The sequence below is a fragment of the Epinephelus fuscoguttatus genome, linkage group LG7, assembly GCF_011397635.1.
Source record: "Epinephelus fuscoguttatus linkage group LG7, E.fuscoguttatus.final_Chr_v1".
Taxonomy (NCBI): Eukaryota; Metazoa; Chordata; class Actinopteri; order Perciformes; family Serranidae; genus Epinephelus; species Epinephelus fuscoguttatus.
Genome location: NC_064758.1, coordinates 18,273,634 through 18,297,512, shown reverse-complemented (window position 1 = coordinate 18,297,512; position 23,879 = coordinate 18,273,634). Strand labels below are relative to the sequence as shown.

The window sequence follows — 23,879 nt, the reverse complement described above, 5'->3', positions numbered from 1 at the left end:
ACAGAAGATAAAACTGATTATGATGAGCTATTTCTTCTGAAAGTCTGTATCTTCCTGCTTTATACAGGGCGTCTTTAAGTGGAGTGGCAGACACCGGGATAAAATCCCAAATTCTTAACATCCTATATGAAATTAGTAGTGTGAGGGGAGGTGGTCATAAAATTTGTGATTTTTACATCTGTACTGCTTTATTTGCAGCTTCTCAGTCATCTGAATTGTACTAACCCTGTATGTATGAAAGGTGCTATACTGTACAAATAAAATTTGATAGATTAACTGATTGTGATGGCACCACCAACTGCAAGCCTATATTTTCATATACCATAACATAACCACAACATATAAAGCACACAAATAGAATTACATATAAAACACTGGAGGTACTTTTGTATTTACAGTATAAATGGTGAGTAATATATACAGTAACAGAACAAAGGAATGAGTATAAAAGCTAAAAGTCATTTCTGAATCTAATTTGACTTTAATGTTTTAGAGGATTTCAAGAATATGCTAAATGTAAGTATTTTTCACTCTTCATCACAATAGTTCAGTGTGTCATTGGCTGCTTTGTCCAAAAATGTGTGTGTCCTGATATTTGATCTGAACAGCAAAACATGTATGTGCACATTGTTGTAGTAGTTGAGATGACAATTGAATGATGAAAGACAAAAGTCGGTTAAGGTTCACCAGGTGAAAAGTAAAACCAAGGCGGTAAGGAGGAAAACAAATCTGGGTGAGAAAATGCTGAAAAAATTATTAATGCAGCCATGCGGTTTGAAAATAGTAGATTTAAATCTGTTATAGACGATTAACAAACAAGGTGAACTGTGTGGAACTTTGTTGTAGTTTTTTGTATTTTGCAGATTACCGTCTCTAATTGAATAAACCAATAACTCTACCAAAGAAACATTTTTTCTCTTTTAAGGTACTTCATTTGCCTCATTTCCCCCATTTTTTTTTTCATATTTTCCACATTAATAAAAGAAGCGGTAAACGTAACAAATGGTAATAATGTTTTTCTTTACTGAACACTTCACATTTGTTGACTCCTGTGCACATTATATTTTTGTCTATTTCTTAGGGTTTGAGAGGGAACATTGGGTATTTGACAATTGTAGGACTGTGCAATTCACCCATTTTGTGGGTAAAAATGGACTACTCCACAAAATGACCATCTGATTGTCAATTACTTACCGTGTGTTAAGTGCTAAGGAAAATCTTTTTTGCTCGCATGCCTCCACTGTTAATGAAGAATCCAAAAAAGGCAAACATTTTTCATTAAGTAATCATGGTCCAAGTCTGATTTCATACTTCCCAAATATGTGCATTTACTCTAAAATGTTAAATTATAAAACACTTCTACCTAACAGGAGCATGCCTAGAACGCACCTGTGTGTGCTTGCAGGAGACTGATTGTACTGACCTGTGTAAATGCATGTGTTTGGGAAGTACTGAGCATTACTGGATAAATGAAACTTGGACCCTGATTACTTCACTTCATAATGAATGTCCGCTTTTTTAGGAGCGTTCTTTCTTCGTTAACCGTAGAGGCATGTAACAGAAAATTTTTTCCTCACCACGTCAACGTAACACGCAGTAAGTAATCGATATACAAATGGTCATTTTGCAGGTGCATTTTCCTTTAACTAAACAACTTAAGGAGAGAAGTCCTGCCACCTTAATTTACCAGCAGTACAATAAACTAGTTTAGCGTATAGTCTGAATGTAGATGTTGTCTCTTACCCCATTCTGTGTGTTGCAGTGCCGCGTGCCAACAATGCATCCAGCTTCCTCGATCATCTTGAGGATGATGCCGCCGTGGACGTTTCCCACAATGTTGGCATCATCTGGCCGCATGATCCTGCAGTGAAGAGAAGATTAGTTAGCATGACTCTGGATCTGGTGTATGTGTTATCACTGTAGCATCTTGTTTTAAGAGTTCTTGGGATCTTGTTGGGAAAAAATACTATGGATCAATAAATGTGAAAACCTGACAAGGCAAGGCAGCTTTATTTGTACAGCACATGTCATACACCAGGGCAATTCAAAGCGCTTTACAGAGCATAAAAATATAAAACTTAATAAAGGATACAGACTTAGAATAAAAGAGAAAAGGGAAAAGATATAAAAGCTAAAATTAATTAATAAATTATTTACAATTTAAAAAAAAAAAAACATTAAAAATAGTTAAGTCCAGACAAGAGTAGGAAAGATAAAAAAGATTATTTAAAATGTTTTAAAATTGAGTTTGCGGTCATTACAGGGTGGAGTAGGCAGTGTTAAAAAAGGGCGCTTTTAGCTTTGACCTAAAGGGGTCCCAGATGGGGCTCATCTTACATCATCTGGGAGGTTATTCCAAGTTTGTGCTGCATGATAACCAAATGCTGCTTCACCATGTTTTGTTGTAACTCTTGGGACAGTCAGCAGGCCAGCCGCAGAGAGGCTTTTCAGTGGAAAGCCGCAGTAGGTCGAAACATCGCTGAGCAATGATCTCAGGAGAAAAAAAGGTAGTGTCTTCCTACTCCAACATCTGGTGCTTTAACAGTAATTAAAGTTTTAACAGTACAGAGCTGAGCCAACAACTTGAGATAGTTCTGGCTGTGTGGGGCAGAGGATGCTCTGATCGGCATTATCAAAGGTTAACAAAATGTTCCTGTGTTTTCAGTTAAAGTGACTTGTTTGTTGACCCTATCTGTAACAAAAAAAGTCATAAAGAATCTGACATGTTTCTTGGCAATAGCAGAACTATCTAAGAACACATCTGTTGAGATGTCCTTCCAGATAGTTACTGATGAGTTGCAAGGACTTAGTTGTTTTGTAGATGTTTTTGACCTCTCTGTGTCTATCTGATGATGACATACAGCATCATTTTCACTGGCAGTACAGGATGTTGCCATGCACATCAGCTGTTTCCAATTCCTCCATGTGTGGGTTAAACTAGTTTTACCTGTTACAATCCAATCTGCTTACATACTCCAACAGACTCCGCCACAGACGCAAGGTATGAACGGCTGCACTACAATTTTACATGGAAATCAGACGGTAACGCTTTCACAGGAATGTGTACATTGTGCAATACAAAGATCCACATCTTGATAGCATTAGCGATCGCACTGCACAGGGAGGCTGATCGTGCATGAGTCATGTTTAATGTTTGGTTCATGGTTACGACAACAGTCAACCATCTGAGGATTACTACTGATGCCAGTTAGAAATGATTGTTTATTTGTTTATATATTTATTTATATGAATGGCAGTGTGACGTAGACTTCCTCTAAAAATAGTCTGAGTCAGAGTTACATGTGAACAGGTGGGGAATTTTACTGTTGCAACACCAAGGAGCAGTATCGTGTTGCCACAGACAAAGCAGAAGCACTACACGTGGCCACAGTTGTTATATTTGACTAAAACTAGAGTAAACAATTTCAATTCAATTCACTTTTATTTTATAAAGCCCAATATCACAAATCACAATTTGCCTCAGAGGGCTTTACAGCATACGACATCCGTCTGTCCTTAGGACCCTCGCAGCGGATAAGGAAAAACTCCCCCATAAAAACCCCTTAAAACTAGGTGTGAAAAAACCTAGACTTAAAATAAAATCTAGACTTTGAAAAAAAATGTACTGAACTAAAATAAAATTCAAATATATGGCAAATATCTTCCATTTCAGTCTCTGTCAATTTGATCAAACCTGTCAACACATTGAGTGTGAGGTGGCACTTCACTGAGACAATGTCTCTATGACTTTGAGTCAACTGTCTTTACAAAGCGCTGTATTTGTGTTGTCATACCTCTTCTGAACTTCTTAAATCAATGCCCCTGACAAATTGTTATAAAAAATGACTAATACTAATACTGAAACTAATAAAAACTTCACTCAAACAAGCAAACCAACGATGGAAACTAACTGAAACTAAACTGAATTGAAAACAACATTTAAAGGGGAAATAAAAACACAAAACTAAAATAATGTACTTGTCATGTTACACATAATAACCAGGCAATATATAAATAACTCTACTATACAGCACTTTGATAAACACTACTGTTGTGAATGAAGAAAGATAGAGAGGTGCTGATTTACCTTTATTTTAATCAACTTTAATATACATATAAAGCAAAAATGCTAAACTGTTGAGAATATATTTCAGTCCAATCAACAGCAGCAAAAGCTACAGTCTCAAAACTGACCAGCCTATCAATTAATTATCAATCAGCACCTGTCTGACACAGTCTGAACAATAATCAAAAAGTTTAACAAAGTAAAAGTATTTTCATTTAGTACTTTTTAAAATATTGTTATTTTTTTTCAAACAGCAAATTTTGTATGAGATAATATAAGATTAGGTGTCCTTTACTGTCCCCATGGGAAACTCATTCTGCCCAGATCAGCACAACACAACAGAAACCTCAATAAATAACACAACATCAATGTACAAGATAAATATCACTGTATCACTGTTTTGTGTGTGTGTGAGAAGAGAAAGAGTGTATCAGACAGAGCATCCTGTAAATTCAGCATCATTGTGTGTGTATGTGTGAGCGCGTCCGAGACGAACTACCTGCTGAGTTGATATTTAGCGCCCTGCGGAGCTCCTGCCTCCCCATCTCTCATGACATCTCTGCTGACTTGCTGACTTTGACTGACTTGGCGTTTCTCCACCACCACTGCCTTCTCAGCTTTGCTGCTCGGAGGCCTAAAGCAACGCATCTCTGCACTCTGATTGATTCTCAGTCTTGCTCTCTGGTCCACTTCCCTTGTGAATGATCTCTACATGCACATCTCCTGAGATTTTGGGCCCTGGCATTGTTGTGGTGAGTGATGTCATGAGGCGTTAGGTTGACTCCGCCTAAGGTGTCTCGAGTAGTCAAACTGGATCTCAACACACCCACTGATTCACAGACAGATGGCAGTTGACCAATACAACCTGTTGTCATTACACCTAGGTTTGTGTGTCACAGCTGACAGACTGGCAGAGTAAGGAATGTCTCAGTGACACATCTGCCAAGAGGCCCAGAGACATGTGTGATTCCAACTTAAGAGTTTAAAAAATGTTTCTATGTGGTTAGGATGTACATTTTCTTTCTGAAATTGTGTGCGTTATTGCTTCATTCATAAAAACATTTACTTAGATTTTTTACACTGTTAAATGGAGGAGATTCTTCGCTTTCTAATAATAACAGTATTGTTTTTGTTCTCTAAATATTAAGCAAAATATGTCACATTACATAATTAATGTCACTGAGCAATGATTTTGAGAAAACAGCCTTCAAAGTTTGCACTGCTCGCGGTGAAGATACAACCCCTGGCAAATATGATGGAATCACCAGTCTTGGAGGATGTTCATTCAGTTGTTTAATTTTGTAGAAAAAAAGCAGATCACAGCCATGACACAAAACTAAAGTCATTTCAAATGGCAACTTTCTGGCTTTAAGAAACACTAAAAGAAATCAAGAAAAAAAATTGTGGTAGTCAGTAACGGTTACTTTTTTAGACCAAGCAGAGGGAAAAATTATGGAATCACTCAATTCCAAGGAAAAAATTATGGAATCATGAAAAACAAACAAACAAAAGAACACTTCAACACACCACTAGTACTTTGTTGCACCACCTCTGGCTTTTATAACAGCTTGCAGTCTCTGAGGCATGGACTTAATGAGTGACAAACAGTACTCTTCATCAATCTGGCTCCAACTTTCTCTGATTGCTGTTGCCAGATCAGCTTTGCAGGTTGGAGCCTTGTCATGGACCATTTTCTTCAACTTCCACCACAGATTTTCAATTGGATTGAGATCCGGACTATTTGCAGGCCATGACATTGACCTTATGTGTCTTTCTTCAAGGAATGTTTTCACAGTTTTTGCTCTATGGCAAGATGCATTATCATCTTGAAAAATGATTTCATCATCCCCAAACATCCTTTCAATTGATGGGATAAGAAAAGTGTCCAAAATGTCAGCGTAAACTTGTGCATTTATCGAAGATGTAATGACAGCCATCTCCCCAGTGCCTTTACCTGACATGCAGCCCCATATCATCAATGACTGTGGAAATTTGCATGTTTTCTTCAGGCAGTCATCTTCATAAATCTCATTGGAACGGCACCAAACAAAAGTTCCAGCATCATCACCTTGCCCAATGCAGATTCGTGATTCATCACTGAATATGACTTTCATCCAGTCATCCGCAGTCCACGGTTGCTTTTCCTTATCCCATTGTAACCTTGTTTTTTTCTGTTTAGGTGTTAATGATGGCTTTCGTTTCGCTTTTCTGTATGTAAATCCCATTTCCTTTAGGCGATTTCTTACAGTTCAGTCACAGACATTGACTCCAGTTTCCTCCCATTTGTTCCTCATTTGTTTTGCTGTGCATTTTCTGTTTTCAAGACATATTGCTTTAAATTTTCTGTCTTGACGCTTTGATGTCTTCCTTGGTCTACCAGTATGCTTGCCTTTAACAACCTTCCCATGTTGTTTGTACTTGGTCCAGATTTTAGACACAGCTGACTGTGAACAACCAACATCTTTTGCAACATTGCGTGATGATTTACCCTCTTTAAGGAGTTTGATAATCCTCTCCTTTGTTTCAATTGACATCTCTCGTGTTGGAGCCATGATTCATGTCAATCCACTTGGTGCAACAGCTCTCCAAGGTGTGATCACTCCTTTTTAACTGCAGACTAACGAGCAGATCTAATCTGATGCAGGTGTTAGTTTTGGGAAAGAAAATTCACAGGGTGATTCCATAATGTTTTCCTCAGGATTGAGTGATTCCATAATTTTTCCCTCTGCTTGGTCTAAGAAAGTAACTGTTACTGACTACCACAATTTTTTTCTTGATTTCTTTTAGTGTTTCTTAAAGCCAGAAAGTTGCCATTTGAAATGACTTTAGTTTTGTGTCATGTCTGTGATCTGCTTTTTTTCTACAAAATTTAACAACTGAATGAACATCCTCCAAGACTGGTGATTCCATCATTTTTGCCAGGGGTTGTACATGACAGAGCCCATTCTTCTAAACTGGGAGAGAATGCTGTACTCTGGTGGCTGCCTTGGGGAGAGAAAATAAACTAAAAGATACAGGGATATTTTTATTTTGTAGCCACGGGGGTAATGAAAACAAGCAAACCCTACAACACGTTGCAGGAAGAGAATATTTCACTGCAGTCCGTTTGAAGGCAGAAGTTAGCATATACAGTAAGCAGTGGACTTCATATGACAATATTCACAACTTGGATCAATTTTTCATGAAAACTCCTTTTTATTCTTTTGATTGGAGAGCCTTTACAGACTAAAGGAACATAAATAACTGAGGAAGGGACACTTACCCGAACTTAAGGAGGAGTTAACACTTTTTTGTTTCTCTTGTTAACCATGCCAGTATAAAATTACTTACACTTTGCTGCTCATGGTTTTCATAATTTGAACTGATTGACTGACCTGTAGAGGATCTGACCAAGCTAATGGTGTGTAGCATGTCCATACTGACAAAAGTTTAACGTTGCACATCATTATTTTGATGCACGATGCTAAGCCACTTAAAGCTAGGCTAGCTCAGATGGTTTAATATTCTGAAAGCCAACACTTTTATATTTGAAATCAGACAAAACTGTCCTGGATCCTGCCTAGTTACTATAACGTAAAGCCTTTCATTCATAATTTCAGGTAGACATAGAGGGAGGGATGGGAGTGGCACTGGGTAGGACCTGAGTGCAGCTGACAAGTGATTGCAGCTTGTCATCTTGCCTTTATAAGCTTCAAAACTGTATTGATTGTCTGAATTTGGCGATAAAAGTTTCATATTCTGAAAGGCTTTGTTTATCTAAAATCAAACAAAAGCCCAAAATAACCAGCAACAGAGATGTCTTCATAAATTAACAGAACAATGTGCACTTATTATTATACTACCAGTTCTAGTATTGTGGTTTACTGCAGGTCTGTGTGTGATTTGTGCAGTCGTGTTGCTGTACTGCAGCAAAAGGCTCTGCTTAACCACTGTGGGTACAATCAATGTCACAAATTATACGGTCTCTGTATTTCATTACTTTCAAAAGTATTTAAAAAGTGAAAAACTAGAATGTAATGTGTACACAATGTAAAGTGTGCTGTGGGCTAAATCACTGTAGGTGTTGACAGTGTGTCATGAAAATGGCATAAAAATCATATATGATAAAAAAAAAAAAAAAGTCAGTGTGTGTCAATGGTCCTCAATCGTATGCTGGCTCCTTAAAATGGCACTCAGCCATCAAAACTTTGAGAAACCCTGATCTGAGATTTTTGCTTTTGATGAGCTGATCCCCCACCCAAAGAATTTTGTTCTCCACAATGATTGTGTTTTTACAGTCAGACAAAGATCACAACCAAAGCAGTTGTAAGTGTCACAAGACCCCTCTGTTAAAACATTCCACCTGAATCGACCACAGGTTTTAGAAATATAATATAGATCACTTCTCTCAAACACAGTCCAGCACAAAAGCCCTTTACAATGTTGATATGAACCTGTAATATACTGACATCCTAAAGCAATCCACCATCAAATTATGACGTCTTATCTAGATTGTTAAAAGTACCCAGCACTGTATATTTAAATTAAATATCTAGACTAAACAGATAGTCGACGCAAGAAATGGTGTGCAGATGTTCCTACTTATACAAAACGGTTTTGAAGTTTTAACACACACACACACACACACACACACACACACACACACACACACACACACACACACACACTACACCTAAATGTTGGGTTTTTTAACATCAGTTGTCACTATTAGAATCTTAAGCTTAAAAATAAAGGGAAAGCCATACTACTACCATGAACAAGTGCATCAGTACAGTCAAAATCTTCTCACAGCTTGCTGAAACAAACACAAAACATCTAACTTTTACCTGTGCAGAGCAGAACAGCAGTGAAGAGTGTGAATTAGCCTCCGAAAAGCACATTTTGGCATCATGTCTGTCCCTAGCCCCATCAGCAACTGGGGTGGAGGGTATTCTGCATCATAAGCAGGACTGAACTGTGTTGCAGCCAGGCAACATTACCAGGCAAGACAGGAATTCATCAAACATTCACAACTGTACGTCCACAAACATAAAACACACACTTTAATTCTGTGTATGTTTGCATGGCCAGACACACACCAGATGACTATCCATTGCTTAAAGGTTTTGAATTTTTATTATTATTATAGTATTAGCAATAGGAGTAAAAATGTGTCACAATTCAGACATTTAGCTGATGCTCTCATCTGAAGAAACTTGCATGTAATTGCAGCTGAAGCTTAAACCTAAACTACCACATTTGTAAGCTAATGTCAAGTGACTCAAGGTGAGAAGAAAAGAGTGAAGCAGTTTGAGGTATAGTGAACAAACAAACAAAGCAGGGTAACTGTCAGGGAGCTTCAATTAAAAGTTCATTTAAAAACCAGGCTAGGTCCAGATGTTTCCAAATGTACCGTAAAACTAACGATGATGGGATTTCTTTGGGCTCAGAGATGATAAATCCTACCTATTTACAGTGCAGTAGTGGGTCTGTACTGGTCATTACAACCGATGAAAAAGCATGTAATCCCTGAAATGTTGTCTGATCTCTAAAATGATGCATCTCTGAAATAATTCTGCAAAGTGAATAGGATGTGATAAAAAAAAGTCAGAAAGGTGGATTTTTTAGAGGCAACATTCAAGTTTGCAGCCCAGGGATAGGTGATATGATGACGTGATGAAAGGGAATCGTACAATCTGATGTTAGGTTCCTCTTAAAAAAAAGAAAAGAAAACAGGATGTGACTTGTTTTTTCCAGAGAAGTTGAGACATGTTATCAATGAGAGTTGTAGTGAAGAAGAGTCTAAGCAGAGCAATCACCAGGCCGTTTGGACACATGTCTCTGGAGTCACACGTGACATAAGTGTTAGGAATTGTGGTTTGAATTTGACGTACACAGGTAAGGGCAGCCAAGAGAAAGCGCGTAGGAGGTGAAAGTTTAGCGTGGCTAAAAATAAAGCAGACTATGTAGGTGCATAATGAATGTTTCTGGAGGAAGCTGCAGTGATCAAGAAAGTGGATCACTGGCAATAAGCTCAGCAAAGTCCCAGGTTAGGAAGGTAAAATTCTTCAAAAGACTTTAATACTGTTAAAAATGGCTGCTGCTGGTGTACCCCATATTGTGAGGCCAGTTGGTGTTGGGTGGTATCTTATTTCTGCATATAATTAATATAAATTCTGGTTAAACTACAGTGAAATGAAATTGGAAAAATAAAAGTAAGACCCACCATTTCACACTACAAATGTAGCCTTAGCATGGCAGCCATGAGACACACTGAATTTTGACTGAGGGGCGTGGTCGCAATCATTGACAAATCCCTATATAAACAAACCAGCTAACCACCCACATCTAATTGCACACACACACCTTTAACTGTTAAACTGTTTGTACTGAGGGTAAAGGTCACTGTGGGCTGTGTCTGAATTCTATTCTGCGGGCAGGTTCAAGGAAACTGATCATAAAATAATCCTCAAATCCTATTTTATGTCCAGTGAAACAGTTTCTGCTCAGATTCTGTGTCCGATCTAGGGATGACGTGTCAGTCTGCTGGCATCACATTACATCATCACACAAATATGGAAAATCAATACACTACACAAACTGTGATATGACAATGTTGCTTGTTGTTGTCATGTTGTCATTTAAAAACGAAGCCTGGATCACGTATAGTAAAGAAGGCTTTACAGTTTCCACTCAGGCCAGAATCAACTGATCAGCCTCATATTCCTATTCTTTACCACACAATACAGTGTGTACAGTAAACCAGCTTCTCTCATTGTGAAGCACTCACTGTGTGATCAGCCTGTCTGGAGATTGTGCTTTCAGAGTATTTTTGCTTTCAGAAAATGTTTGCATAAGACAAACTTTGGGCAAACTCTTATCAGTAACACGGATATGACAACCAAATGGGTGGATATTTTCATTGTTGATTTTACTTGGGTTGAACAGCCTGATATGTTCATAAAAATGTGTCACTTAACTGTGCAGCAGCTTTAAAACCGGACAAACATCATGACATGTTTGTGAGAATGTCTTGCAGAGATAATTAAGGGGACTGTGTGATGTTTCTTACATTTAGTGCAAAATATGATGACAGACTTGTAAGTAGAGTCTATTTTTAAGGCTTCTGCTGAAGACTGCTTTCACTATAACCAAACCACCTCATGCTATGATTGCGTCAGTACATGTCTTAGCTCTCAAGTTAAAAATATCCTCTTTCCTTTAGTCCGAACATACACAAAGCAGTGGTTGGGTTGACAGTGTTTCAAAATGTGGCACTGTTTGCTACATGTAATGCAATAGACAAGACAAAACTGGACATAGCAATTATATTTTAAGTAAGAATTGATATTCATGTTGCTGTTTTGAGGGAATTTAAAGCCATGGGGCAAACTGCAAAACAAATTCAAACATAATATTCAGCTCTAATATAACTTTCAGTGAAATTAAGCTTCATCTGAATTGTCAGGGTTTTTTCTGAAGCAGCTGAGTGCAGCCTACTTCTTGTAGAGAGTTATATGGCTCCACCTAGAGGCAAGCACAAGTACAACAAACTGCATGCTGCTAGGAAATTGAGCTTATTCATTGCAAAGGTATTTTAATAGGCACCAGTCATTACCGCTGTATCACATACGTCACTGTTTGCTGTCACTGTTCTTCTTTATTATGGTGATAAATATTAAAGGCTCAACTACACGGGATTTAACAGCACACTCCAGACAAACTGTTTGCATGCGCACATTAATTCAAGCCTACGCCTTGAAATGAAACTTTTATGGTAGTTTCGGTGAAATGATGGCGACCTTAATGTGTCCTTGGTGGGCTCAGCGCGTGTCCTACCGGTGCTTATCACGCTGAGGTCATCACATACGACATAAATGATCAGCATGTCTGCCGGTAACCCACCGGCTGAAAAACCTGAACACATGCCGTTTGACGCGTCATAAAGCAGCTAAAATTAAACACTGTCGACCATCGACTGAACACAGTGACATTAAAGAAGCCTTCTGTGTATTGTAACGGACCCGGAGCGGATTATCTGGGTGATCATCCCGTGAGGACCGACGCAGCGACGCCGGTAGCCGCGCTGTTCTCGTCATTTGTCGATCAACACCGCGTTATTAGCATGTGAAGGCTGCTACTTGCTTGCGTATGTGTTTATGTGTCGTGACAAACGTCCTACCTGCATAATTGAAGGGAGGATGGTGCGTCGCGCGCCTGCGGTGCCGACATGCTGCTTCTGCTGCTGATGATGATGGTGGTGGTGATGATGATAAGCTCTCGGGGTTTGTTGGTCTCGTGTTGCAGCAGGATACTGTGAGATGTGAGGGGAAGTCAGACTCCTCCGGTGTCCGCCGGCTGCTCTGTCTGGTCTCTTTCACAATGACTCATCTGTAGGAAAAGTGACCTGCTTAGACTTCAGAGGTGTTTATATAATGTAGCTCATTTGTTTTGCAAACATTCAAAAATGACGTAAACCAACCAAAAAACATTTATGTTAAGTGTAGTGGCCGGTGTCTTTCATAGAGCTGAACATGTTTGTACAACGGAACTAGAAACCATGACCATGTCATTACCTGCAGCCGTCGGAGGAGGGCAGCAGAGACCACATTTCCTCCAACATGCTCAGAGTAGGAGCAATATTTCATGTTGCCTGAGGTGGGCGCGTTTGACCACAACCTCCATCCTGAGTAACGGTTTTTATTCTGTTGAAATCTGACAGATGTGTCACCGAGGCCTTTGCTTATTAAACAGAGAGAGTTTCCATATAAGGAAATATTACATCATGTGTGCTGTAACAAGTTTCAGTTCAGAGTCTGGAGACGCTTTGGTTTCCATGCTCCATATTGTTGGAAGGAAGCCTCCTCAAAACTTTGCTTTTGAATTGTATTGCAATGAAAGGCACAGTCAGTCTACCCTTTGTCTGAAGTGTGCCAACTAAATAACGTTTATTTTCATTTACCATGGCACAGCTTTCATATAAAGTATGGCTGTGCGTAAAAATGCGTAATTACGCACATGACTGAAGACCAATGTCGTTATCTATAGGGTATAAAAAAAAAAAACACTCAACACAAAATCTTACCACGACATGGCAGTTTTATTTGTTTATATAACATATATACAACATTTGCTGTGAATAGCAAAAATAAAACATCCCCACAGAGATACTTACAATGACACATAACATGTCTACAGAGTTCATCTGCACAGACTCAGGACACTGAGGTCTATGGTGCAAATTCATACACACTGACCCTTTGGGTCTTACAGGGCTGTTTCAATGGCCCTTCATCACTTAGTCCGCGGAGAGGACTAAATATTTACCGTATACATACATGCAGATTTAAGAAAATACGACCGTCTAAACTTGTCAACTTAAACAGGACAACAGACTCGTGCGCAGAGCGTAAGTATATAATACTCAACCAATACGATTTAACGATGAATTCTGGCTTTCATCAATCACTGTGTATATTTACAAGTGATGCTATCTCAACATGCTGCCTACATATGAAACACTTCACAGTTTTCACAGGCTTTTGGAAGAAACTGAAAACTGAAGAAATCTACCAAGGTCTCCACATGGCTGCGTTGACAGCCTGCGGGCCTGGCTGCGCTCGTCTGGGAGCAACTGCGCCGCTGCTGCTGCGGGACAGGCTCTCCAGTCTGGAGCTGAAGCTGGATTTGAGGCTCAGGAGTTTCTGCTGGATCTGAGGGAGAGTCCTGGAGCTCTGAGCGCAGCAGTTCAGGCAGGTTGGTGTGACGGTGGAGGACATGGACTGCTGGACGAATTCGTTCACCCGCTGACAGGCGTCTTGATCCAAGCTCGTTTTGGGGAGCAGAGTTGAGACGCGCTGGAGGCAGGCTTTGTAGCCCTCCTTGTAGCTGTTTGCGGAATCTGAAAAGACAATGACTTGTTAGTTCCTCTGTTCAAAAGTGTCGAGAAGAGTCCACTATTTCTGTATCTCTCAACAAACACGTTATACAAGCAGAACCACTCACTTTTGGTGTTAACAGGAGGAATGTCGCTGAGGAACCTCACAGTCATTTCCAGGATGTCGGCTTTTTCAAGCTTGGAGTAGCGAGTCTTCTGAAAAATAATCAAAAAGCAAATGTTAAACATATGAGCCTAAATGTTGCCATGACTGAGGTGTTTCAGAAACGTATTATGCATGCATTGAAATGGATATGAGAACTTACATCTCTGCCTGTGAGGGGGAGGATGAGGTTTTTCAGATGGTTCAGGCTGTCGTTGATACGGGCGCGCCTCCTTTTTTCCATCAAAGGTTTCATTGTCTGAAAAAAAAACATCATGTTTAGAATTCATTCATTACATTACGTGCAAAACATCAGAGAAAATGTTTAAGATAATAAAGCAAAATTCCTTGACTTCGCTTACCTTTCTGAGCTCAAGAGCCTCTTTTCTTTTGGCCACAGTTAGCTTTGGAGAAAAAGACTGCAGAGCTTCACAAGTCATGTTTGGAGACATTTTCAGCTTCGTCTTTGTGCCAGAGAAGTGTCCAGAACGAAAGTCAGTGAAGATGTGTCTCAAACGGCCAAGGGCTGCGGTATATATGCAGCTCCCTGGCGTCGGTTAACGTGCGTCACGGCTACGCCCCCAAGCCAACACGAAACGATTTGGAGTATGAACTCAATGGAAACAACACAAAACCATCAAATTTAGTGAGATAACCATCTGTCTTCTATTCTAATCCATGCGTAACAACTATAGCGCGTGTCTGCGTTGTGATCCAGCGACCAAATAAAACAAAACCTGCGGTAACAAGCTGGAGAAATGTGTGCGTAAAGAAGCTTTGGACGCACCGAATGCTCATTCACCAAATATCAATTCTGCAAACTCTTTGAACCCAACTTATATCAAATTAAATATAACATAAGTAGGTTTCTTATTTCATATATAGTGGATGGAAAAGGTGTTTCTAAAATACACAAAAATATATAATTAGTGGTGCGTAATTACGCAGTGCTTTGGAGCTGGGTACTTAATATATAGGCTGTATTATAAGTTATATAGGGTTCGTTTATTTTGAGATCTAACAAGGAAATAAAATTCATTTTAAAGAATAATATCTTCTCAACACCAACAATTTATTTATGAGCTTGTAATAACTTTATATTGTTAAAATATGTTTGCCTGCTGAATTTCATGATGCTGTTCCACGTTGGGGTTTTATTGTATTTTACTGCGTAATTTGCCCAAGTTTGATTACATATACTTTACGCTATGTGTTTTAAAATAAAAATACACACTTTGAACAATAGGGTGCAATACACACACTGCTGGCGTAGGGGTCAGGCTTGAGCGTATGAACAAGTGTCCACAGAGATACAGACTCTTACTCCAATCTCATACCCAAGCCACGCTACTTTCAAATAACATCTGCTCTTAGATTTTGACAACAATAGTTTTGCATATGATGTTTTTATGCAGTTTCTGCCCGGGGGGTGTCTCTACCTGAAGGGTGTATCCCGCTGCTGCCAACGCCTCACGCAACGCGGCGGGGGCTGAAAAACAAAGGGTGGGTAGCGAGGGAGCATGTACTTCAATCATAATAGCCACCGCGAAATATAAAATGAGCCTGATGTCAGATTTAACTTTTTATGTGTTATTAATACTTAAGCTATTTATTTGTGGTCTTGTTGTATTCCATAACCAACCATGTGCCATGTGAGCTATGAATCCAACTTTGAATTACAGCTTTGAGATTTTTCAGATTTTAAATAAAAACTGGAGAGACATGACAACCCATCAAATACCACTGCACTCAGGGGAACCACGCGCGCAGCACGCGCCACGGGGACCAGATGGCGGTCTGTTACCGAGCCTCCATCCATCGACCCCACCCCCCCATACACTCCTCCTGCACCACACCAGCATCCTCAACAGCCAGCCTCCCAGTCCCACCGTGGATCTATCCACATCTTATCCATGCGCGCGCGCCCACCCCCCCCCCCCCCCCCCCCCCACACACACACACACATATATTGCATTGCATATACTCAAGCTCTTTCTATAGACTTTACACGCACGACACATGATCTCCACGCAGTTTTGGCGTGGGTGCCCCATCTGCATGCCCCTTACAGGTCCATGTTGTCGTCCAACTGAAACAAACCATTCTCGCCCCCCCTGTTTGGAAACTCTGTTGCAATTGTCTCCTTCGGCTGGACTCATGGATATTTTGGCGTCCAAGCTATCATGAAATGCCTGTTTATCAATATCATATGATGATGACGAAACACAAAGCTCAAGCTGTTGGTGGAGATGGAGATGCTGGTCTGAAAGAGCAGATTGCATGATCCAGTGGACACGGTTCTTTTTAAATTATTACGGTAAACATCAAACAGTTCACATAGGAAAACACACACTGAGAATCTTAAAAAAAGCATTATCTTTTTTCTGATATTGTAAGAACTTCGCAAAACACAAGCAGAATTACAGAATTACAAATCCAATATTGAAGAGTATATTAAAGCAGTAACGCAAAGGCAAATGACTACACTAATCCATTATTCATCTTTATACAATATATGGATTCAATCATAAAGAGAGCATAATGTGTTTGCATTACGTCAACTTTAAATTGGTTTCCAAACCGCACTCGTGCACTAGATTTATCCATCTTAATGGCGCAATATGATTTTAATGTTTGCTATCATTTATAAGGTGTTTGGGTGATTGAGCATAACTTCCAACTATGTCCACAATTTGAAATGACAATAAATAAAGTCTACAGAGTCTAAATGTGAAGGTCAGCATCGTGCAGACATGATCATGCAGCGCTGCTTCAACAAAGCCAAGCGCTGCCCTGAAACAGAGAGGCACACTTGCTGCACGCGCCCCTCACCGCCCCGCTGGGATAGAGGGATGATGGAGGTGATGGGGGTTGGGAGGAGGTACACTTTTCCTACGTTTTGCTCCTACGGTTAGAGTCCTCTTTTGTCTTTTCTAACAAAATCGGCGTCGGTAACCCATCTGTGCAGGCAGGATAACAGGGAGCCTTTGTCTGACAATGTTCCGACACTTCATGTGAATAAGACTCGCATGTGGGGCTAAGGGTGGGGAGAGAAACAGAGACACGGGACTCCACCTGACTTTTGCTTCAGCGTGATGTGAGCTGAGAGGAAACGGGAGGATTCGTTTTTGATTATATGTTTGTTTTGGGTTTTTTCTGAGTCTTACACACCATATCCAGCTATAATATCCATAAACAAACTCCACATGTGACCACCAACATGTCAAAAATGAAAAAGAATGTGTTAAATAATGCCCTGCTCTTCTGCTGTGAAACAGGTCAAATAAAGAAAATATCCCAGTTTTCACGACCACTTTTTTCAGGTGTATAACCTCTGCAGTGGTATTCCCTTTATTTGACTGACAGGTTTGTGCACACTCTTCATTATATTTTTTGTTCTGCTCTAAAAATACAGAATTCGGTTGTTTTAGTCCTTTTGTGGGACTATACTTTGGTCTGTTCAAATGAAAGTAAAATTGAATTTTACCAGAAAACTGGAAAGAAATAAGTACAGTATACAATAGCATCCATTAAAGCCTTCAATCCAATACTGGGTCAGAATGGTTTCTTTTTAAGAGAAGCAAACTGGTTTGTCTTGCAGCTTCCATGTGTTTGGGCTTCACTCACTCATCCAGTTTTGTAAATGGAGTAAAAGGACATACTGCGTGTTTGCAAATTGATTTTTTTTCCATATTTTAACTTTTGAAGTTTTTATCAGTTCAAATTAGAGTAGATTGTTCTCCAGTACACTATAACTTAAGCTGCTCCTTGTCTCTTTCTACACCAGTTGGACTTGGTGTTATTCCACCTGAAGCCTGTTACCACTGATCTGAATCAAACAATATAATGTGATGCCAAAACAGGCAAATACTCATTCAATAGCAAATCTCTACTAATTAAAGGACGACTCCGACGATTTAGCAGTGCACTTTTATAAAACATTGGGAGACTAAGAGAGACGCATAAAAAGAACGATCAAAATGGAAGCAGCAAAATGTCCAGTGTCTGTAGTGTGGAGCCAGCTCCAAATCACTGGATCCTACAAATTCCGTAATGCAGCTCAATAGCAGCATTTATTAAACCCTTCATGTCTCTTACATGCCTGCTTCTTTAAAAATACTGTGCAAAATCAACCCTGACAAGTGCTCCAGTACTGAACAAATAATGCAAAATCCCAGAAAACAAATACATTTTTCTCAGTGCCAACATTGTCGCTGTACAGTATGATACTGTAGAGAGACAATGTTGGCACTAACTACTATCTGTGGTAAATACAGCATGGTTAAGGGTAGAGATTGTGATTAGCAGGTCTGTGACAGGATGCAAACTCTTGTCTCCTGCACAAAATTCAGATGCACCCAACCCCCACCATAACCTCAACTGGAACCCTACACCCTCAGATGCTTTGTAAAGGGCACACTGCCTGCTGCATTGACACTGAACGTTGGTACTGGACATAAATGAGATGCAGATCTGTCAAATATACAAACATATCGTCATACAGTGTTTCAATATCTAACTAATCATTGCTCCACGAATGGCATTCATTACATTACTTAATGGAACATTGCGTACTTAATGTAAAGTTACGTTTAGGAATAGAAACATGGTGTGCTGTCACATTTCGTAGCCTACTTAACGTAAGGTTAAATATTTAAGGTGAAGTTACATAGATTAATTTTGGGCAAGTAAAGTTACGTAGGTTGGGGTTCAGGAAAAGAAACATGGTGGCAACGTAGCTTAAGATAACTCTAAGTTCACTTGGATTCAAATGGGACACAAACACCAGTCTCCTGGGGGGAAAGTCCCGTGTTGCTTTGCTCTTTACACTACTTCCATTTTTACTCTCATCAGCACACTCATGGTCACATGATTGCAGCCTTTCCAGTTATGTAGGTTACACACACATCACCAGCTCACGATTATGTGAGCTGTATACAAATTCTGGGTAAAGCCTCATACAGATTCTGGGAACAGTGCATGAGAACAGCTATACAGTAAATGTAAATCTTATTGGGATACTGGTAAAATGCTCCTTAAAGACAGTAATATCCACAGGAATATGCATGAGGGAGCATGAGGGAGCAAAAACACTGTCACTCTTCATATAATTGGCTTTTGCTTTTCAACAAGAAAAACTGAACAATTCGGATCCCGTTTTTTAGAGCTTATACTGTATTTTAGGACTGTTAATCTTCAGACAAAATGTCTTTCATAGTTAATGGTTAGGCATTGTAACACCTTTCGTATCCTATAAAAATGTATATTATATTATATTATATTATATTATATTATATTATATTATATTATATTATCTGTAGTGCATTATAGCAATGTTTTCTGAACTGAAAAGAAATGTCACAAGTGGGCTTTTATTTTGGAAGCAAGTCCTGCCTTTATTTTGAGACAAAGAAAAAGAAACATTTGTCAGTTCTGCATTGTGGAGTTCTGCCTGAACCATCAGTGTTATTTTTATTTTGACAAAATTTAAGACATGTACACCCTGAAGTGATGCAGAAACGGTACAAACTGGAGCATAGAAAGTCACCACAATGTAGAAAATTAAGTGTTTGATATTCATTTTTTTTCTGGCAGAGGACCCCACAACGCCATGTTTCATAGGTTTGTCCTTCAGTGTTGGAACAAAACCTACACTCTTGTTTGTATGATAGGGTAAGCAGGGCTTTACAGAGTCATACTGATCTGCATACTTTTGCAAATTTATTGTTCCAAATAAGGGCTGGGAATGCTGTTTACACTCCAGAACTTCTTTCTGTTCCTAATGTGAGCCTTCATGTCTGCTGCTCCCTCTGAGTAGAACATGCTTCAATCACACATTGCTTTTAAACCCATCATGTTTGAACTGGAGGCAAGCTGATCCAACAGTGTTCATAAACTACTTATTTGTTTGTAACATTATATTGAGATCATCAGTGTCATCTGTGTTGTTTATCTTTGTCTTAAATAATTTTAATGTCCTGCATATCTATTTCTATATTATTATTTTGACATCTTTATTATTGCTTTATTAATCTCACATTAACCTTTTGATCCTTTGTGTTTGGTGGTCCATGATTATTCTCTTCATACTCTTCATACCTCTATGTTTCATGTCCTATCTTGCAGCTTAAAACACTCTTTAAAAGAGATTTTCAAACTCTGTTAAGCCCTTCTTTCCTTGTTAAATAGATTGGCAGTCACTTTTGTCCAGAGTTATACAAAATAAGTGCATTTAACCTCCACGGGAAAAATGTAAAAGTAATGTCCACATTTTTTAATAACTCCCTTGTTAACCTGACTTTGACATAAGAAATGGACAGGTCCTCTTTGTGCACAAAAGTGCATTTTAGGTTCAGCTGAAAACAATATGAGGCTTTAGCAGTGTGAACAAATCAAGTGTACAAAATTCCCTCTATGCGTTACTACCCTCCACTGCAGCGCAGCAAAGAAACTGTCTGAAACCACAAAGGAGTTTCATATGTTAAAGACTAACTGCAGGAGATACCTACTAGATAACTCAGACTGCCTCTTATTAACCTCAGCTGATCACTGGGATGTAGCTCTGCACACATCACTTCTATTGAAAAAATCGATCTCTACAGACAGCCGCAATACTAACAGTGACTGGCGAGGTTTAATGGGTATGTACAGTAGCATGCCATTTGCACTATTGCTGACCATTTCCCACAGAAGACAATAAGTTCCCATAGACATGTCCTACCTCATGGAGCCACTGGTTTCATCAGTACACTCCAGTTCAGTCTGACAGTCAACCTGGAGAGACATAAAATGAGCTTAAGATACAGTTGGTAATCCAGTAGGCATTTGTTACCGCACTGTTGTTGGTCCATTCGACAATTCTTCAACATCCATCCATAAACAACAACACTATCGGAAAACCATGAATTTTATAAAAGGACTATCTGATTTTGTTCACTGAAAGTGGCACTTTTTTTGTTTACTTATTTAACCTTTATGAGATTTCCTGTCTTTTCAAAAGACAGGCAGAGGCCTAAATAAAAAGTTACAGATAGAAAACACAAATAACACAAAGAGAGACAAAATAAAAAGGAAGTTAAGCAAAAGAGAGTCACATCTGACAAGAGAAGTTTAGAAGAGTTTCTTAACCAGGTAAACTAAATAAATAAGTAAACTGATATCTTAAGGAATCTGCCTCTGTTTCTTTCGTTGTGGATTTAAAAGCATTTCATGAGATTACTGCCTTGAGTTTCAAAGTCATTTTGCAACATATTCCATGACAAAGGTGTTGAATACTTAAAAGTCCTTTATCCAATTTCCGTACTGGCATTTGGAATAGAAAGCATAATAAAGTCTTGAGATGGCAAAAATACTGTCTAACACTTTTCTGTATAATAAAGACACAGTCTGTTTTTACACTGTGCACTTTACTTCACTTTACCATAACTATTTGCACCACTCCATATTATATCTGCTGCTGTTGGTCATTTGCACTACACGTACATCACGTACATCCCATAAGCTGCTCTAACATGCACCTTGATCACTTTGATTGTACATAGGTTTAGAGTATTTTCTAGAGTGTCTTGTCTTTTTGTAATACTACTTAGTTTTCTCTTTATTTTTACTTGTATATATCATTTTTTATTGTATTATCATTATTCCAATTTAGCTTTCTTTTAACTCTTAAATTGTATGACATTATATCAGGTGAGAGGGAAACAGCATTTCAATTCTTTGTATGTCCTGCACATACAATGATTGACAATAAAAACCTTTTGAACCGTTGAACCTTGAACCTAGATAGTATAGGAGCAAGAATTGCCTTATATACAAAAGTGTACCAATGACGAAGCCTACAGGTGGCCAGAGCAGGCCATCCTACCCCAGAGTAGGTCTATAACTCATAGTAGTGAGTCAGAGCTGTACAGCTGGTAATGAATTGGGGAAGCATGTTAAGCTGTGTTAACCATATGAAGACACTAAACAGAGGTGTGCATATATGACAGATCACCATCAAGGTAGATTTATACTTGTGCATCAGCTCTATGCAAAGCCTATGCTGTTGCCTATGCACATGACCTATGCTGTAATCCAATACAGCATAGGTCATGTGCAAAAAAAAAAGTGGTGGCAACAAGATGCATTTTTACTTTAAAAGAAGAGCACAACTTTTTGAGAAAATAAAATCTCAGTTTTAGCCTCAGCTTTTCACCAGGTTCTGCACGTGTCTTAAAAGTGAGGAAGTCATCACTTAAAATAACCAGTTTTTATAACAGTTAACAGCCTCTTTTTCATCTCCCTCAAGAGTGACCACCGAAGGTATATTTTATGACCTATTCCTAGTGTTAGTAAACAACATAAGTTTGCATTAAGAATGAGTTTTAGTTGAAGTATGACTCAAATCCAACCAACAAGAGTCCCTGCTCTCAGTTGCATTATACCACAGGAGGATAATATCATGCTGAATGATAAAGATGAATAAAGATTAGGGTCCAAGTCTCTATAAGATGATTTCCATCCCATATTAAAGTGAGTAAAACTAATAGCTGTCTAAAAGCTAAGAAATTAAACTCTACGTTATTCTTCAAAACAAGTTTACCTCCTGTCACAACATTGTTTGGTGTCACAGTGGCCAAAGAATAATAATGCCTATATGCTAATGCATTTTAGGTACCTGCTTATGGCCCAAGAGTTGCTATTAGCGTCCATTCTGCTTTATGGTGTTTCACGAAAGTTAAGTCTTATTAATTTATTCATAATGCCTAGAGAACTTCTTTACTGGACTAAATGCTTGTATATAAACTGTGACCCTTCTCCTATAGAGGCTTTTGAATATGACTTAAATCCAGTAAAGTTTAGAGGGGGGCAGACATCATTGAGATTATTTTTTTAAAAAGTAGTCTTTCAAAAGAAAATGCAATAAGCAGTGTACAAGTGCTGGTTATATGATCATGCATGCAGGAATAAACACTTTGGAAACAGAAGTACTAACTCCTGATATCATTTAGTTAAAGCGGTAAATTCAAGACAGCCATACTAGATATGAGAAAAAACTTATATTGTGACCATAAATTTGCCAATAAACTTACAAGCCTGCTATTGGCAACCACTGGGATATGCTGACTAATATTTGTTTAGGAAACGCTTCATCGAATATTATAAAATTACTGACAAACAAGTGTGCGGTTTTTTGGAATGACATTAAATCTGTCATGACTGCAGTCATCTCAGTGTGTGTCCCGTCGCACAACCAGCCCAACTTCTTCCCACCAATTTGGCGGCAACTAGAGAGGCGCCTCACATCTGCAACAATAGAGCAGCTGCTCATCAGCATCAATAGGCTCAGGCTGACCTGCGGCTTTATGCGTTTGCGCGCCTTTTTCCATCCCATTCATAAAACTGAGAGTCCTCTTATGAAGTCGTCTGGCTTTAAGATATAGCCTATTTGAGATCTTTAGACCACCACAAAATCAAAGATCAAACAACACAACCATATTTTTGACATGAATATTTATTGAAAAGCTTTTGTCAATAACAAAACATTTGCAGTATCACAAAGCATTTATCTTACATGACGTCAGTGAATAATAAATAATCCTATTTAACACATAGTGTTTACAGACTATTTTTTGCACAGACCAAAATACTTTTAAGTCCATCGTGCAAACCTCACACAAAATCACCCTTGGGGTTTTACAAAAGTGTTGACTACAACCCGTATCTTTGAAACCCCAAAGAGGATTGCATTTTTAAAAGAGCTCATAGACTTCCGTTTCTTAAAGATCTGTGCTAGTGCTCTCTGGCAGTGAAGG

General features: G+C 38.9%; 2 protein-coding genes across 4 annotated transcripts in view; both read right to left on the bottom strand.

Annotated features, from left to right (window-relative positions):
- Positions 1-12,544, bottom strand: part of acot7 (acyl-CoA thioesterase 7) — an 86,306-nt gene extending 73,762 nt beyond the window's left edge. For 2 of the 3 annotated variants that reach the window (XM_049581965.1, XM_049581966.1), the window contains exons 1-2: positions 4,566-4,778; positions 1,744-1,861 (exon numbers count right to left, since the gene is read on the bottom strand). In XM_049581965.1, the coding sequence (XP_049437922.1) occupies positions 1,744-1,861; positions 4,566-4,714 (267 nt within the window). In that variant the 5' untranslated portion in view covers positions 4,715-4,778. Of the gene's footprint in view, positions 1-1,743; positions 1,862-4,565; positions 4,779-12,227; positions 12,437-12,527 lie in introns of those variants that run through there. The other variant, XM_049581967.1, reaches the window with a different exon arrangement.
- A 768-nt stretch (positions 12,545-13,312) lies between these two features.
- LOC125892167 (transcription factor HES-2-like) lies at positions 13,313-14,667 on the bottom strand. Its single transcript, XM_049581971.1, has 4 exons — positions 14,448-14,667; positions 14,249-14,344; positions 14,051-14,138; positions 13,313-13,946 (listed from the first exon to the last, which is right to left on the bottom strand). Exons 1-4 carry the CDS (start codon positions 14,535-14,537, stop codon positions 13,615-13,617), a joined length of 606 nt encoding a protein of 201 aa, XP_049437928.1. The 5' UTR covers positions 14,538-14,667; the 3' UTR covers positions 13,313-13,614.
- Between the last annotated feature and the right edge of the window lie 9,212 nt (positions 14,668-23,879).

Coding starts and splice junctions, on each gene's coding strand:
- LOC125892167 (XM_049581971.1), bottom strand. CDS start 14,537: ATGTCTCCAAACATGACTTGTGAAGCTCTGCAGTCTTTTTCTCCAAAG. Junction 14,345..14,447: donor AGGCTCTTGAGCTCAGAAAG/GTAAGCGAAGTC, acceptor TTTTTTTTTCAG/ACAATGAAACCTTTGATGGA. Junction 13,947..14,050: donor TCCTCCTGTTAACACCAAAA/GTGAGTGGTTCT, acceptor TTGTCTTTTCAG/ATTCCGCAAACAGCTACAAG.